Source organism: Pecten maximus, chromosome 15, assembly GCF_902652985.1.
Source record: "Pecten maximus chromosome 15, xPecMax1.1, whole genome shotgun sequence".
Classification (NCBI taxonomy): Eukaryota; Metazoa; Mollusca; class Bivalvia; order Pectinida; family Pectinidae; genus Pecten; species Pecten maximus.
The window spans coordinates 6,381,679-6,397,774 of NC_047029.1; the positions used below are offsets into that span (position 1 = coordinate 6,381,679).

The 16,096-nt window shown below is 36.1% G+C and overlaps 2 protein-coding genes across 4 annotated transcripts; both read right to left on the reverse strand.

Annotated features, from left to right (window-relative positions):
- Positions 1–1,462: 1,462 nt before the first annotated feature.
- On the reverse strand, positions 1,463–16,025 carry LOC117343665 (caspase-7-like). The gene is made up of 6 exons (XM_033906122.1): positions 15,863–16,025; positions 14,292–14,891; positions 13,285–13,559; positions 12,837–13,033; positions 12,426–12,558; positions 1,463–6,085 (listed from the first exon to the last, which is right to left on the reverse strand). Exons 2-6 carry the CDS (start codon positions 14,771–14,773, stop codon positions 5,802–5,804), a joined length of 1,371 nt encoding a protein of 456 aa, XP_033762013.1. The 5' UTR covers positions 14,774–14,891; positions 15,863–16,025; the 3' UTR covers positions 1,463–5,801.
- Positions 7,836–11,783, reverse strand: LOC117343666 (zinc finger protein 862-like). 3 transcript variants are annotated; one of them, XR_004536056.1, is made up of 8 exons: positions 10,784–11,783; positions 10,504–10,593; positions 10,214–10,379; positions 9,797–10,014; positions 8,890–9,016; positions 8,645–8,782; positions 8,328–8,505; positions 7,836–8,086 (listed from the first exon to the last, which is right to left on the reverse strand). XR_004536056.1 is itself a non-coding variant. In XM_033906123.1 (5 exons), the coding sequence occupies exons 1-5, from the start codon at positions 10,894–10,896 to the stop codon at positions 8,983–8,985; spliced, it is 621 nt and encodes a 206-aa protein (XP_033762014.1). In that variant the 5' UTR covers positions 10,897–11,783; the 3' UTR covers positions 8,889–8,982. The 3 variants fall into 3 exon arrangements, 1 of the variants encoding a protein (XP_033762014.1); XR_004536057.1 differs by having other exon boundaries at positions 8,645–8,805; XM_033906123.1 differs by lacking the exons at positions 7,836–8,086; positions 8,328–8,505; positions 8,645–8,782 and having other exon boundaries at positions 8,889–9,016.
- Positions 16,026–16,096: the final 71 nt, after the last annotated feature.

A 16,096-nucleotide genomic window follows, 5' to 3' on the forward strand; every position in this document is an offset into this window, starting at 1 on the left:
TGACGGACGACGGACGGACGACGGACGCTGCGCCATGACATAAGCTCACCGGACCTTCGGTCCAGGTGAGCTAAAAAACATGAAACCAATTCATTTATAATGTAATTTGTGAATAAGCTCTTTTCCGCGAACGACCCGCTGCGTGAAAATCCCAAAACGGAAACCGGAAACGGAATTTTCCGGAATCGTTCTTCTGATTTTATGAGTACTTGTAGTTGTAGTTTTCAATTATATTATTTGAGAGCAACTATAATATATATCCTGTAAAAAAGGTGTTATTTACATGGTGCAATATATTATCAAATTAAAAAAAAAAAACATGCAGATATCAACAAGAAATTATGTGTTTTAGGCAATGAAATTTATGAAAGAAATGTGTAAATATGTACACTCATTACTATACATGTACATATCTACTTTAATTAGAATTAATATCTTTGTTTGCATGAAGCACACTGAAAATGACTGGTACATTACGAAAATGTATTTACATATATAATGTCTTTGAAATATGCAAAATATAGTTTTCTGCAAGTATATCAGTATGTTCTTTGTGATATTTGGAAACCTATACACTGCCAGTCCTAAACCTCATTGATATGTTTATTTACATTTTATACTGGAATCAGCTTGTCCATTCATTTACGGACATACTATTTCAGTTTTTGAAACTAGTTTTAGAAGCCAATTATAAAATATTAATAGCTATGATGCTCATATAAATAAGTGATGAAGGTTCCTTTAGGCAGGTTCTATTAGAATTTATAATTCAATTTTTGATTTCAAATTTTGATTGGTAATGCTGTTAAAATGTAGCGAAAGGTGGAAAACAAGGAAGTTTTAAGTCATGATTTATGATTTAGTTAGCTGCTACATGTATATGAACAAACTATTGATAAAAACCTCGAGATTTAAACTCTGTCTTGCAGGAAGACAAAAAGAGTTGCATTTTAAAAATTTGATCAATTTGATGGAAAAGGATCAATTTCATAGCTACTTGAATATACATATAAATCCTTGCTATAACAGTTTAGTGATATATTAATCTGCTGAAATAAAATAATTATTATAGCTCTTAACAACTAAATATGTTTCTAATCTTTGATAAATGGTCTGTTTTATCTTTTTACAATCTTTGTATGTACAATATACATGTGCACTACAATTAGAAATCTAAAAAAAAATGCGTCATGTCTGTGATGAGTGAATAACTGGTCAATATTTGTGTAAGTTTTATGCAAATACAGCAAATCTAATGAAAATAAGATGAAAGCAAGGAAAAGGGTACTTATGCGTCAACCAGTCATATGTGTTGATGGGATTATATGCCTTCCGCTGTCGCTTTGACGTAGTTTTTTCCGCCCGGCTTCGTCGAATTTGGTTGATCTTTTTGCTCTTGGATGGCTTCAGGATGATTGTCAGGGATCCACCTTTTGATGTCACCAGATTTCATTGTCTCCTCCCTTGGTCTGCAATGAACTTCTTTCAGGCTGCATTTCTTACTTCCTCAGTCTTGCTAAACCAAATATCGGGAGTGACTTAGTGATCCTTCGAATTCTGATATTTTGCATCAACATGTTCATAGATCCGAGCAACCAGATCAACCAGTTTCAACTGCTTCCAGTCTGCTTTCATCTTCATGGTTGATTGACTCACAGTTATTGGTCCATGCGTTTTTCATTGTTCTTCTCTGCTGGGGCACACGTTCTCCTGAAGGATTGGAATTAATCGCTTCCGGGAGTGTTCATTGAATCTGAGAAGGCCTGTCCACTGCGACAAAGCTGTGTCTACACGGTACCGTAACACATCCATGTCTTCAGATGCTGTAATACCATTTACACCGAAGATAATTTCTATTATGTCCTTCCTCTCAGCAGCGGTTGTAGGTACATACTTTGCAAGGTATCCCTTTACATTGGGTTTGAGATGGCTGGTGCAGGCAGTAATACAGGCAGAGGAAACCCGGCGCTGGATTGCTTTCCTCATTGTAGTCTCATCGTCTGATCTAATGGTCATTCGAGAAGATTCCTGCTCAGAGAACTTCGCACAAAATTGAAAAAAGTATGTTGTAGGTCTCAAAGTCAGAGTTTCCGTGCAGGAAAACTGGTCCAAGACAAAGAGGATGATCATATGTTACCCTGTCCTTGACACCTTTGTGTTTAAACACACTTGTGGTGACAAAACCATCCCCCAAGTTGGTTTTGGCAAACCCCCATATCTGTGGTCTGTTGTACAGAAGCGCTCAATGTCCAGAATTTGGTTTTTTGTGTTCAGAGGGATTTTTTTAATTGAAAAACACAACATTCTTAATACAATGGTGTTTCTTGGCAATGGCAACAAGAGTTGCAATGTTGTCTGCAAAATTCCCTGAATATGGAGTACTTCTATCCGGCTGCGCCTTCTTGTTTCGAACCTGCTACAAAGACATTGGAAGCATTACATGATCTTGGTTTTTGTGGTGCATCCTGTCATACACATTCCGAAGACCAAATGTTTCCGACAGCTCTCCGATTTCTTACAACACTTCCAGTTTTGTCCACCTGTATGGCCTATTGTTCGTTTTCGAATTTCCGTGCACCGATTGCACCGAAAAATTGCCTGAATACTCAACAAGTGCCAGGTTGGATTTTCCATGAAGAAATTTGTCGTGAGAATGCTCAATCTAGGTTACTCTGCGCATGTACTGAGATGACTCATTACTACAGCTGTAGTAACGTTGGAGAATGAGTAAGTCGTCTGGTTCTGGTTGATGGCTCACTGGAATGAAGACTTTTTTTTTATTGTTTTCCTGTCTCTCTTTACAAATCAATCCGTTCCTGAACACCACATGTGTAAGTATTTGGTTGTCTTCCTTTATCAAGAAATATGTCTTCGGTGACCATCCAGGTGACCTTACCTACACTCCACAGTCATCCCAGAACTGGTTCTGTTCTCCTGTTGTCCTACGTTCCTTGTTAGAAGAATCAACAAGTATAAAATATACGTTATCCTTCTGGCCAAATGGGACACTTGGAAGTGCAGCTGTTGACTTCGAATTCGCAATAACTTCAACACATGAGAGTGCATGAAGGAAGTTGCCTTCTGGCAAGTGTCCAATTGAAGGTCCATCTATCTCAACACATGGTTGAAGCTGTTTTACAGGTGAATATGGCATAAGAGAGGAAGATTGTTCGTCTGATTCAGAATCTGTATCAGAAGAAATTGGTGATGTTGTGCTTTTGTTAGAGTTTCTATAGTTGCCCTTTTCTCCTCCTCTTTGTAATCTGACAAATCCACCACTGACAGAGTATCTTGCATATTCGACAACCTGCTTAGGTGAACAAAGTGGTTTGCTCGAAAATGGTTAACCCTGCGATACATAATGGTTAAAGTCCACATGATAATAGGGTCAACGTAAGGAAAAGGTCTGAAACTGAGGCCTATCACTCTCCTTGTAAACGCACTAGACATGTTGTTGATCAGGTCCGTCGGTGGGAAGAATGAATTTAAAATGAATCCAGAGACAGCAGAAAGTGTATACATGTGCAACATCTCTGAAAAGCCACCATTTTTAACTGCTGCTGTAATAAGTGGAATATAATTGCTAACAACAATATATACACTGTGTACAGAGTCAATGAAATTAGCAGTGCTAAAGCCATAATGCTGTGGGTTTAACGATATCTCCATGACACTCAATAATATTTTATATGGTGGTCCTCACTTCTGTACAGACTCCTAGACACTGCTCTGTAAAGTCAATTGCTATTACCCACTGTGACAATTGGCTGATGTGTCTGAAGGGTAAGAGGATGACCCATTTGAAGAATTGAAGTTAAAACTCTGTCTTTTTGTCATGAGAATCTGGAATTCCATAGGTGTCTAATGTAAATTTTATTCCCTGAGCTGTTTTCCTCATGAATTCCAATTTGTTGGTATCAACTGCCTTTTGTAACCTTAAAATAGGCAAAAACAATAACTATATATAGGTATACAGAAATAGGAATGTTAATCTAATTTTATAATACAATAAAACATATGAAATATAACTCAAACAGTTTTGAGGAAGGCTTTTAATTACCTGGCAACTGCCCCACGTAGGTTTCGAACTCGCAACCCAGAGGTGGAGGGCAAGTGTTAAAGTGTCGGGACACCTTAACCACTCGGCCACCGCGGCCCAATCATTTGAGCTATCAATGCATACCTGACCACCGAAACTCAGCCCAGTCCAGTTCCTCTTCATATGAAGTTTTAAGTTTAAAGCATATACAGTTCCTCTTCATATGAAGTTTTAAGTTTAAAGCATATATTCTAAGACGGTAGCTTAAACATTATGGCTATTTTTCTTTTATTTCATTGTTATTTAAAGTATGTCATTTGTAAGGAACAAGTTCTGTAATGGTAAGTAATTCTTGTGAACATTATAATGAAAAGAAAAGTCTTTCTTTGGCTGTTTCCAATTTCAGTATTTGCTAAAACAGATTAATAGTTGTCTAAAGTATGTGTACAAACCAAGTTTCATATGATCTTTGCTTACTAGTAACTGTGAGCAAAGTTTTGCTTGACTCTGTAAATGCAGGGTATGCTGTGGAGTGTGGGCTTAAATCCTATACACTGCACATTGTCTTAGTGTAACTGATGTACATACCAAGTTTCATGATCGGGCCACGAAAAGGACAGAAAGAAAGACAGATGGATAGACAAAGCAGCAATTATATATACATTTGCATGCGTATGTTCCCCTGAAAATCTTCCAAAAGCATAGAAAAATTATGCATTTAAAGAAGTAAAAATAATCCTTTAACTATATGACAATTATTGGTCAATGTTCTCCAAAAGCACATCTGTATCACACAAAAAATTGTCTATAAAAGTCACCTGCTTGGATTCACAAACCATTGCCATGAAGGCATGCTAACTATAAAGGTGCCTTTTGTCTCATCTCTCAAATCAGCTTTACAGATGTTTTGGATTATAACAATGATTTCCATGTTTTTGCAAAGTCTCAAGAGTTCAGACTAAAGTGAATTATATCAATATTGCACAATCAAAGTCTATTTAAAGACATATATCACAGTATGCAGTTCATCAGTAATATTCACATCTATGGATGTTCGGACATGGTACACTTTCTCCATACATGTACCAGGTACATATTTCCATTTCTTGAGACGTTTTTGGATTACGTGTCAATTTTCACACAATTTTCCCCATCTCTCTCTTGATCCTTCAATAAATTTCCACATATATCCATCAATGAAAATATTTCAGTCATGAATGAAGCACAATGATCCAATCTCCATGGACTGGAGCTAAATGATCCAAGTGAGGTCTGTACGATTTAAACCAGTGAGCTATAATATCACAAGAGGAAAGTGGACATCAGGGCATCCAGTTGACCCTTGACTTTTAGCAATTTCAGAAGTCAAATCACTATTTCTGAGAAATCTGAAGGGTCAAAACATATGTCAAATAGATGTCCCTTCCAACCCAAGAGTCAGATCTCAATTTAGGGAGTCAAAAACATACTCTCAAGGGTCTACTGGATGCCCTGGACATCCTTCAGAAGATATAGATCACAGACTTATACCATCATCATTACCATTTTCGAGGCGTTTTAAGATGAAATTTCATCTAGTTAATTAAAAGTAGCTAGAGAATTGTAATTCGATAAGGTTACCTGTATCTGTTCATCAGGAGTTTATAGCATAAACTGAATCGTCACAAAGTCAGGTTAATTTGTATCAAGATCATTTGGAGGTGTAATATATATAAATATGTCTGCTTAGTTACATAATTAACTGAAATGTCACGAAGTGAAGTTAACCTGTTTCAAGGTCATCTTGAGGTGACTTAGGATAGAAATACATCTGCTTTGTTAAAGTAGAATATGTTAAAGGCACACAATACGTCTCGTCCATATCGATGTCAGAGTCTTCTAAGATATGCGTAAATGCTCTATTGATTCTGAGAAGGAGAGAAGTCATTTCCTGTGATTTTTGGCCTTGTTCAAGTTTCAAAATACAAAACTTTTTGAGAGTTTGACATAAGGCCTGCACATAGTAAGACAATCCACGATTTCTTTTCCTTCCCCAGCCAAGACAGCCTGAAATACAAAAACAAAAGTTACATCAAAACGAATATTTGATAAAAAAAAACAACATTTTTCATGGTATATTTTAGGTTTTGTCAAATTTACGAATATTGCCGATACCTATACTGCCGAACCACTCTACACACCTTGGCTGATTCTACAGTCATCTAACATTTGAAGAAGGGTACCGGGATCAGCCAAGGTTAGCTGGATGACTGCCAAGCACGTTTGAATATCATACGCTCTTGCGTGATAGCGTCAAGCATTTGGTAACATTTATAGCGCTAAAGAGGTGACACTTGATTGAGACGAGTTGTCAATCTGTCTGATACCAGAGAGACATTAACATTTATGACAGTCCCCAGGCTGATGGGATTTGTCTATATAATTCCATTTCTATATGTTAAAAGCAGATGTTTGATATTGCCATGATCAGTTTATTCGTGATCAGTCATCAGGAGATGTGCTCTGTCAAAAGGCAACCTGTCGTTCGAGGAATCATTTTTCTGAAGAATAAAGTCATCTCTCAGAATTTTATTTTAATGCAAAAAATACTCAATATTTTGTTGATGAAAAAGGCTGATTCAGTATTTATTTCACTTTTGTGTCACTAGATGATGGAAATAAAAATTAATGTAAAATAATGATTTACACAGTTTACACTTGTTTATTATGTCTCAAAATTTATTATTTTATTATGACAATGATTCATCTAAAAATTGAACATCAGATTGAGCAAATTTTTTTAAGGACATTGCGGAATCAAATTATGAAATTACTCACTAAATTAAAATTACCGGAAAACTAGATAGGTGTGCTAATTGAAACATATACAAATTTAATTACCTTACTAATCTGTCAATATTATATTTAGTCTCTTAACCAAATACTTTATTGCTTTTGCTACATAAAGGTATTCAACCAAGATTTCACATGTACATGTTTTTGTAAGGGCACAGTGCACTTCATAGGTTGAGTATGGTATTAATGTTGAGTGCTTTTCAACTGAAATTGTTTTTAATCTCTTTTTTGGAATGAGAAAGCTAAATGCTAGGTAAGTGTTGACTGCAAAACATCGTACAGAGCAACAAATTCCAAAATGGTAAAGTCTTTGTAAATCATAATGAGAGAGTTTAGCCACAATTACTGAAATATGCAGGTAAGTGATACATGCCTTCTGCGCCTCTTGTTATCAATATTCTTGACGCAATATCATTGCTGAGCTATCAGCATACTGTAGGCATCAATATAAGGTCTCTAGGCCTCTTGGTTATTCAGAAGATGGTGAAAATGTAAGTTGATTATGAACGGACAATGCTGATGAACGACAATGGACAAAAGGCGATTAAAAAAATACTTTGTCGCGGGTGACTTCAGAAAATCTGACATCAATATAATTATAAAAAAAAATTTTTGTTATTCGTGATGAAAAGCTTTAGTTCGTTAATTTATTTCATCATCAGTTTTACATTATAACCACCAGCATTAAAACTATGCCGTTTATCTTTTTAAAGATATTTCTTGTTATACTTTAAAAGAAACGATTAACAAAGCAACACTGATTTTATTTACACAATGGTTAAAATATGACGTCAAGAAAATTACTGAAAAGGCAGATTTTAGCAGACAGACAGCCTTTGACACTAACTTTCCAGGCCTTGGAGACCAACGGTCTCCTGAAACTTAAATTCTTGGTGCCCTCCACAGAATCTTGGAGCCCACATTTTCAACAACAAAAAATTATAAAAAGAAACTTATTTCATTTGTTCAAATATTTTATTATATCATTTCCATGAGGAGTTTAAAAGACTTCCGTTGAAGTTCAATAAGGTCCTGGTTATTGGCCAGTTTATCCTCCTCCTCCTCCTCATCATCACTATTGTCATCAGATTCATTCGGACTGTCCCCAATGTCTGTCTCACTCAGCTGGTAGTTTTGAATTTCCTCCAGCACCTCACTAGACTCATTCTCACCATGACCTACAATTGCACGCTCTCTAGGTACAGAGCATCTCTGCAAAATTTTAAGTACATAATCAGTCATCACTAACTTTTCATATCATCTTGAATGTATTTAGTCTTGCTTTTTATAACATGAAATACTGTTAGGCATTTCCAGGAAAACATTTGCCTCACCAGCCAGGTTTTTATTTAATCATTATAAAATTATTATTAATGTAATGAAATATAAGAAAAATAAAAAATCCAACAATGAAAGTGATCTATAGTAGTCCTAGGGTCTGTATTGCTCTTACCCTTAGCTCATCCATGTAGTAGGGCCTTCTTGCCCTTTTCCCCTCGGAATACCACTGCAGGATGGCTGGCATGGGGTCGAAGGATCCAACTTGATCACTCTCTATGTAGATCATCATTTGATCAGACAGATTTTCTTCCCCCAGTCTTGACCTCCAGTCACTTTTTACCATTTTCAGACTACAAAATCAAATTAAACATTAAAACCACTTGTCTGCAGCGGAAATATCAGGCAGTTCACCTGTTTCATACTTAATTCAGTGTATAATACTGACAAACCAGCTGTAATACATTGAGCTTAATAACAAGGCATAATTACCATGAGAAGCCCCTCTCAGCATCAACAGATGATCCTGGCAATGTCAGTAGGTAAGATATTAGAATGAAAAAATTTGGGCAGATCTTTCCAAAGGTAGAATGTAGATAGTACCATGTCAAATCTTGAACACTTTGTTTCCTGGTAAATAAAGAATTCGGAATCTGTAAAACATCTCATTAATTTCAGCTGCAATGGAGTACAGGTGTAATGGCTATGTTAATTTTAAAAAATATGCTTGTCCTCACCTTGTGGATAATGTTGTCTTCAACTTTGTCCATTCAAGCTCAATACTGTGTGTATCTACTGAGCAGCAGGAAGTCAGTGCTGGTTTTGAAAGATCAATCAACTTTCCAACCTGTTCGTCTCCAAACTCTATCAAGGTGTAAAGAACATTTCAAAGTTTAAAACAACTGAACTATTCTAAGATTTATTTTCACCATCAGTTTCCAAATGAAAAAATATTAATGTTTTAACGTTTAGAGTGATTCAAAATGTCCTTCAATTGAAAATATGTGATATTTAAAAATATATACATTTTGTATATTCAATACTTTTTAGAACTTTAAAATGACTTCAAAACAAGATTAGAAGCAGGTGTTTGTTTGTACGATTTTTATATACCTAAGTCTTCACTGAAGTCTGGCCATGCTTTAATGGTTAATATAGTACATGCATCTAAAAACAGGTCACCATCACCAGCAAATCTGTTTTCGATTGAGGAAATCAGTGAATCTAACAATTTCACCTTCCTTGACACAAGACTTTCATCATTGTGTGTATCAGTCATCATCCTCAAACTAGGACCATTGCTATGAAGAGGACAGTAAGAGGCATGTGCAATGATTTAGCAAGCAAAGCATTACAGAGAAACAAAATTACAATACAAAAGCAAGTAGGATTGTGCAGCCACTAAAACCATATCCAGGTACACCAAGGAGAAGCATTTTTTAATCGGGCAACATTAACTAATAGCAATGTGATACACAAGCATTAGCAAGCAAAAATAACTAGTTACACATTATGCATTACTACAGACAGTGATTATCGTTATTGTGGTTTACTACATTGTTAGTGTGCATTGGATTACTTACATATATGATTGAGGGGGTTAGCAATAGTGCAAATACTAATAATCTTAATACTCCTGTTCACCTTGTTTTGTACTTATTCAGAACAGTCTTTGCTATGTCTAGCTCATTGAAAATATCTGCAACGGAGCTAGATTTCTCCTGTATTGCTTCTGAAACCTTCGACAAGCAAGCGATGACATCAGTCATGAGGTGAAGCCAATATTGTACACTCCTGTCATTGAGAAGCTTCAGGAATCCCTTCGCTTTACAGCTTGATTCTTTAGATGGATTTTGCTGCATCTGATGACAATAATTCCAAATGTTACCAGGTAAACAAATAATGACATTAGAAAGAACTGAAATTAGTGGATTACTTCTTACTTGGTTGAAATGTTACTTAAACTCTTGGTTGCAATGTTGATTTAATGTTATTATAATAAGAATTTCATCTTTGCATTTTTTGAATTCAGGCAAAATGCTGCTGCTGTATATATTGTACCTGTTCAAGATGAAGACGGATACCATCCTGTCCTTCCATAACCTTATGAAGGGCACGCTTTGTATGGGGTAACCATCTTGTTCCACCCATCCTTGTTGGTATAAGTGGAGGTTTGCCAAGAGATTCAAATGCAGCCTTGAGGTTGGCACGGTTTAATGGACTGTACCTGAATAGAAAGAAAAACTTGCACATTAAATCAAAACACTTTTCGCATAAAATTGAAAGAAGCCAATATGAAATAAATATCAGAATAACAACATATTTACTATGCAGTTAATTAGTCTACTTACTTGTAAAATAAGTACAGGTTCAAAAGGAGGAGTTCACACTTCTGGTGGACGTTCACCGTTTTTATACCATCCTTGTAGGCAAGCTCGAGCCTTGAAAAAGAAATTGTCAAGTGTAACTGTGAAATGAAATGTAATACAATACATTTATTGATAATAAAATTATCAAAACAGAAATGTAACATATTAGACTTTTAGACTTGCACATGGTTGTCATATATTGAAAGTTTAAAAAGCTGTATACCATCTGATTATGTCATATTAAATAACATATGTTTCATACCTATGAGCAGAGCAATGGATGCCTTTTAGATAGGGCTTATTTGTCTCCTCTGCAATGCGTTTAACGACCCCACTTTTATGGCCCACCATAACCGACGCCCCGTCTGTCCCCATAGCCACAATCTTCTGCCGCCAAGTTGGAAAACGGCTGTCTAGAATAAGTGTTATAGCCCTAGAGATGTTTTGTGCGTCAGGCTTGGCTACATGCTTAATTCCAGCAAAAATAGTTTTTAACTGAAATAGACCAACATAATTTGGTATAGCTATAATTATTTAATTGGTCATGCCTGCAAATTATAACAGTACATTTTACTTTGTAATAGGTAACTGTCACCAAATATATTGGAAAAAAGGAAATAATCTTTGTACAGGATTTGAAGTTTACATTAATGATTTCACTAGTACATGTGCCACCTTTAAAGCATTTAGTTTTGAAAGAGTTTTACATTTTGTGTGTTTGTGTATACACATTTCAATCACCAAACTACTGTAATGAAAATATTTAAAACAATAAGAAAACGAATTAAAATATGAAATTAGAAATATAAAAAAAAATATTAACTCCATAACTAACCTTACATCCATCAGCTGTGCGCACATAGACTATTTCAGTCTCTTTGCCAGAACAGTCAGTTGCACCATCCGATATTACTGACAAGAAACAGGCATTGTCTATCAGAGTTTTTTGTTCGTTTCTCTCAAGGGTCTGCTATGCTGGCAATAAATTTTTGGCAATATTTGTCATTCAGGTAAGTGTTACCAATGTCTATTGTCTTGGCCTTGTCAAGCTGGCACAGGGAAACATAATCTGTATAGGGTTTGCCCAGCTTAGCCACAAAGTGGGCGTTTCTAAACAGAAAGTAGAGTTTATTTACAACTGCCTTGTCCATCAAACGGACTGCCCTGTCCGCGTCAGACGACCCTGGTTTTTGTAGTGACACTTTTTCTTTTTCAACACTTCCTACATGACCCTTAGAAGTTTCATGTTTTTTGATAATATCAATTTTAAAGGTAGATGTACCTGTAGTAAACGACCCGGTTTCTCCATGTTTACGACACAGTGTACAGTACATGTGTACATCGTCGTAGCCCAACCAATTAAACTGTTTTTGCCAGGAGTTCTGGAACTTTCTGTCTCTCTTTTCTTTCTCGTATTGATGCTGTTGAACCCGTTGTTCCTTCGATGTTTTGGCTTTTTTCGGAGGAGGCGACAGCCCCAACCACCGATGCATCTCTGTATGTACGCGTGTTGTTTACCCTACATTGTAGGTCAATGCAAGTGAAGGTCACTTTCGCTTCGCGCCAACTTACCTTGGTCATACAGACGCTTGAAATAGTACTAGTTTATTGTCTAAAATTACAAGCGTTCCAAATACTCTGGCGACCGGAAAGACGGGAGTACACAAGTGCAGTTTTACATGCGTGCAACACATGGATATAAACGACTGACGAATATTGAAATTAAATCGACAACTTTTTGGGTACATTTTACTAACAATTCCTACATTTTAAGAACACCTCAATGTAAAAATCTCAGTGCCCGACGGTCTCCAGGTAAGTGCAGTTTTTGGAGACCTCCAAATATTTTGGTGGACTCGGGCACCAGGTCTACCGTTAGTGTCGAAGGCTGACAGATTACATACCATCTACTCCTGAGAACTGTACGAGACAGTCGGCCATTGAAGGGATAACAGTTTTCATCATTGGACACCAAGTTGTAGAGGATGGTGTTTTAGCCATTGCTTGATTTTGAATAATCTCATACGGTGTACAGCCCTGATAAATAAAGAAAAAAATTGCACTTTGTATTTACAGGCCATCATTTTATTAATAACCCTAGCCTCTCGACATCATGATGAACCGCCCCTGGATAACAAATTTAATTCATATGTCATTCCTATTGACAAAATTATTATATAGTACAACAACATTATATACATTTAAGAGACTAAAACAATTAATTGTAAACGTATGTCAACATTGAATGTTTATATAGTAGCCCCAGAACAGTTCCCTTGTGTTTTTATATTAACTGAAGGGATGTATCTACTCACCTGTATGAAGAAAAGTTTAGGTTTCATTGCAAGGGAAGGACATTTCTGAGGTGTAAAATGTTCTAAAATGGAGTTAATCTCCAGGTATACATCCTCAGTTTCCCCTGGACAAACTACTGCACCTTCCAATCCATAGGACAAGATCACACACGCAAAACAGTCATAGTCGGAATGGTCATTCAGCGATGGATCTGTGACTGAAAGTTAAACATCAAAATCTATTTCAGCTAATTCTTACGACTTATTCTTATTGGTGGAAATAAATCTTACATATAATTGTAAACTGACTGTTTGATCATGTCAATAGTTAGTGTCTTTTTGAAACAAGGATTCCTTGTAGTAGCTGCGGGCTACATCACTATTACAGAAAATTGCTTTGCCAAATGACACAACTAGGGCAATTCAAGATAGTTATTGCAACACTAACAATACCAGTTATTACACTAACCTTCTGATAATATCTGTAGTAGATCTTCCGGAGACAAATTCTGATGAATCATTTCATCTGATCCATCTTTAGTCCTTATTGGATGGAACCCCAATGCCAGAAATTGATTTCTCAGAGTTCTGGCATCTCTCAATGATCCGTCCCTTTTCGGTCGATTTTTTTTATCTCGAAACTCCGAATTACTGACAATCAAACATCGTCCTCTATACAAATGGTCATGTCTGTATTCTGCTGACACGAAATCTTGATGTGTTCTAATTATTGTTTTCTCAACCCTGAAAGAAAAGATAAAGTTTTATTTAAGAAGATTGCATGTTACGCCAGAGATAGTTTTGAATGTCCTTTTCACATTTATAAAGATGACAAGTAAGATTACGTGATAAGGGCTCGATTCAGGTTTATTTTACTACCATTTATTATGGTTAGAGGAGTTAATTCCCTTGTTAGTTAAAATTCACATTTTTGGAACTAGAAAACAAGCCATTTTTTTTTTTACAAAATGCCTCTTTCGTGATGTCTTACAGTCAATTTTGATGGTATTAGGTACATTTCACAATAGTAAATAATTTCTGTATATTATAATCATCAAAAGATCTACATTAGCTCAAAAACTGTATTTTACCAAAATTTACAAGACAATTGTTTATTTACTGTACTTTTTCTAGAACAAAAAGACAATGTTGCCTGAAAATACAATATGTACATTCCCCCAATATATTAACAATATTTCTTTTGATATAAAAATTGGTAGTTTTCTCCCAAAAATCTAGATTGGTCCCCAGTCAGAGGTGATTGGTTCCTACATGGCCAGATGAGCCTTTTCAGCAGTACCTAAATTTACCAAATTTACCCGACAATAATCCTAAGGCGATTAATCAGAACACATAAATGTTAAAATGCCATATCTAATTTCATTGATTGAAGCTTGTATCCCCATCTTAAAATACTCAAACACTTTGAATTCCTGAATAGTGAACCTAAATGATGATTACTTGAAATAGGCTTACGTTTCTTTCGTTGGCTGTCTCCTGTCCATGTCTACTGCTTTGACCTTAAAGGCACATCCATTTTCCTGAGGCCATTGGTCACATGATTCCCCTGGTACAGACTTTACCGCTGTTTCTTGAGACTCATCCACAAAGTTGATCCTATCATTTTCTATGTCAGATTTCAAGTTATTACTTTTATGTTCATCATCCAAATACAGATTACATGAAAGATTTTCTTGATTGTCTAGGCCATCAGTCTCAAGGTCATCCATAGATTCAGAAAGTGAGGCATCTGTCACAGGGTCATTGTGTGGTTTGTCTGTCACAACGTTATTTACCTGAATGCAAGAGCTGTCAGTGTAACGTAGTGGAGGCGAATAAATTCTGTTGGTATTATTTTGTAATGATAAATCCTGATCAACACTAGATCTTGAAAAGGAAATCAAAGAGGCTGGCAATGGTCCAGACAATGGTTGGTACTGTAATGCTGCGCTGGCCATAATTGTTGAAGGTGTATATGTCTTAACCCTGTGTTGGGGGCAGATGTATCCAGCACAGTGCTATAGAACACACTGGTCCACTCTGGTCAAATATGCTGTATAGGTCTGTATCCAGGGACTGAAATCAGTAAATTTCTTACATAAGCATAGTGAAAATTTGCACCAGTTGAATTGTGACAACCTAGCTTGCAGTAGTTGAGGTAAGCCCGAGTTTACTTTGGCCCCGACACCATGGTTGCTTTTTGGTAAATATAAGTTTTAAAATTATCCATATACACAAATTGTATATGTAAGGAATATAGGTGTTATAATAAATATGTCACTCCCAATTTTATTTTATCTGCATCAATATCTTAGGGACCACCATAGTGTCAGGGCCAGAGCAAACTTGGGCTATATAATTGCGGTGACTGGCCCGACGAAATAAAAAACCTAGATGGGACTAAATGGGTGTTCTGGGGTAAATAAATGCCTCATTTATCCATATATGTAAGGTAGGTGTTATGTCACACCCAATTTTATTGTATTTGCACCAAATTCTAAGCGACACCAAACGGTGTCGGATAATTCCACGTTTTCATATAGTAGTGCGCTCTGGCCCTTCACCAGACATATGCATGGTGTCAGGGACAGAGGAAACTCGGGCTAGTAGCCATATAGTTCACACAAATGTATATTAGACACTGTCATACCTCAATTACTACCAGGTCATCACAAGTAAATTTGTTAAGTTTGTAAACTCTTGAGCAATGGTGTTGCAATATCTCTAAACAGTGCTTTACGTTATGCTATTTCAAAGTGAAAATTATATATTGTTGTTTATCTGAAGCTGTGCATGACCTGCACAAATATGACATCAAAATCGTTAATTATACATTAAGTATGACATATGTTAAAATACATGCAACTGTTTAATTTTGACAAGAAATAACAGATTAGCTTTCATTTCTTTCAAAATATCTAAAGAATTGTTCACAGATGCCATGTTACTCCAATTATATTGGAGGTTTACAGTACACGACAGGAAACTTTTTGCATAACGTTATTTGTAAAACCTCGACCATGTTTATATGTTTTGTAAAATCATACCAGATCTAGAGTACAGTACATGTATGATTAGGTTGTCTTGTACTCTACTTCGGTCAAATAGACAGGAAACCGTTTTCCTGGTTTCATTTTAGGCCTTTGTGTCAATCGTAAAACAAATTCCAATCCTGCCTCTTCCTGTGACAACAACCAATCACTGTCATGCTTCATGTTCAATCGGGAACCGTCGGCACTTTCCGTAAACGAGAAAATATTTTCTCGTTTACGGAAAGTGCC

Coding starts and splice junctions, on each gene's coding strand:
- LOC117343666 (XM_033906123.1), bottom strand. CDS start 10,896: ATGGGGACAGACGGGGCGTCGGTTATGGTGGGCCATAAAAGTGGGGTC. Junction 10,015..10,213: donor TCCGTCTTCATCTTGAACAG/GTACAATATATA, acceptor TATTGTCATCAG/ATGCAGCAAAATCCATCTAA. Junction 9,017..9,796: donor CTGAATAAGTACAAAACAAG/GTGAACAGGAGT, acceptor ACACCTTGATAG/AGTTTGGAGACGAACAGGTT.
- LOC117343665 (XM_033906122.1), bottom strand. CDS start 14,773: ATGGCCAGCGCAGCATTACAGTACCAACCATTGTCTGGACCATTGCCA. Junction 13,560..14,291: donor AGACAGCCAACGAAAGAAAC/GTAAGCCTATTT, acceptor CTTTTCTTTCAG/GGTTGAGAAAACAATAATTA. Junction 6,086..12,425: donor ACAGTTCTCAGGAGTAGATG/GTATGTAATCTG, acceptor TTTGTATTTCAG/GCTGTCTTGGCTGGGGAAGG.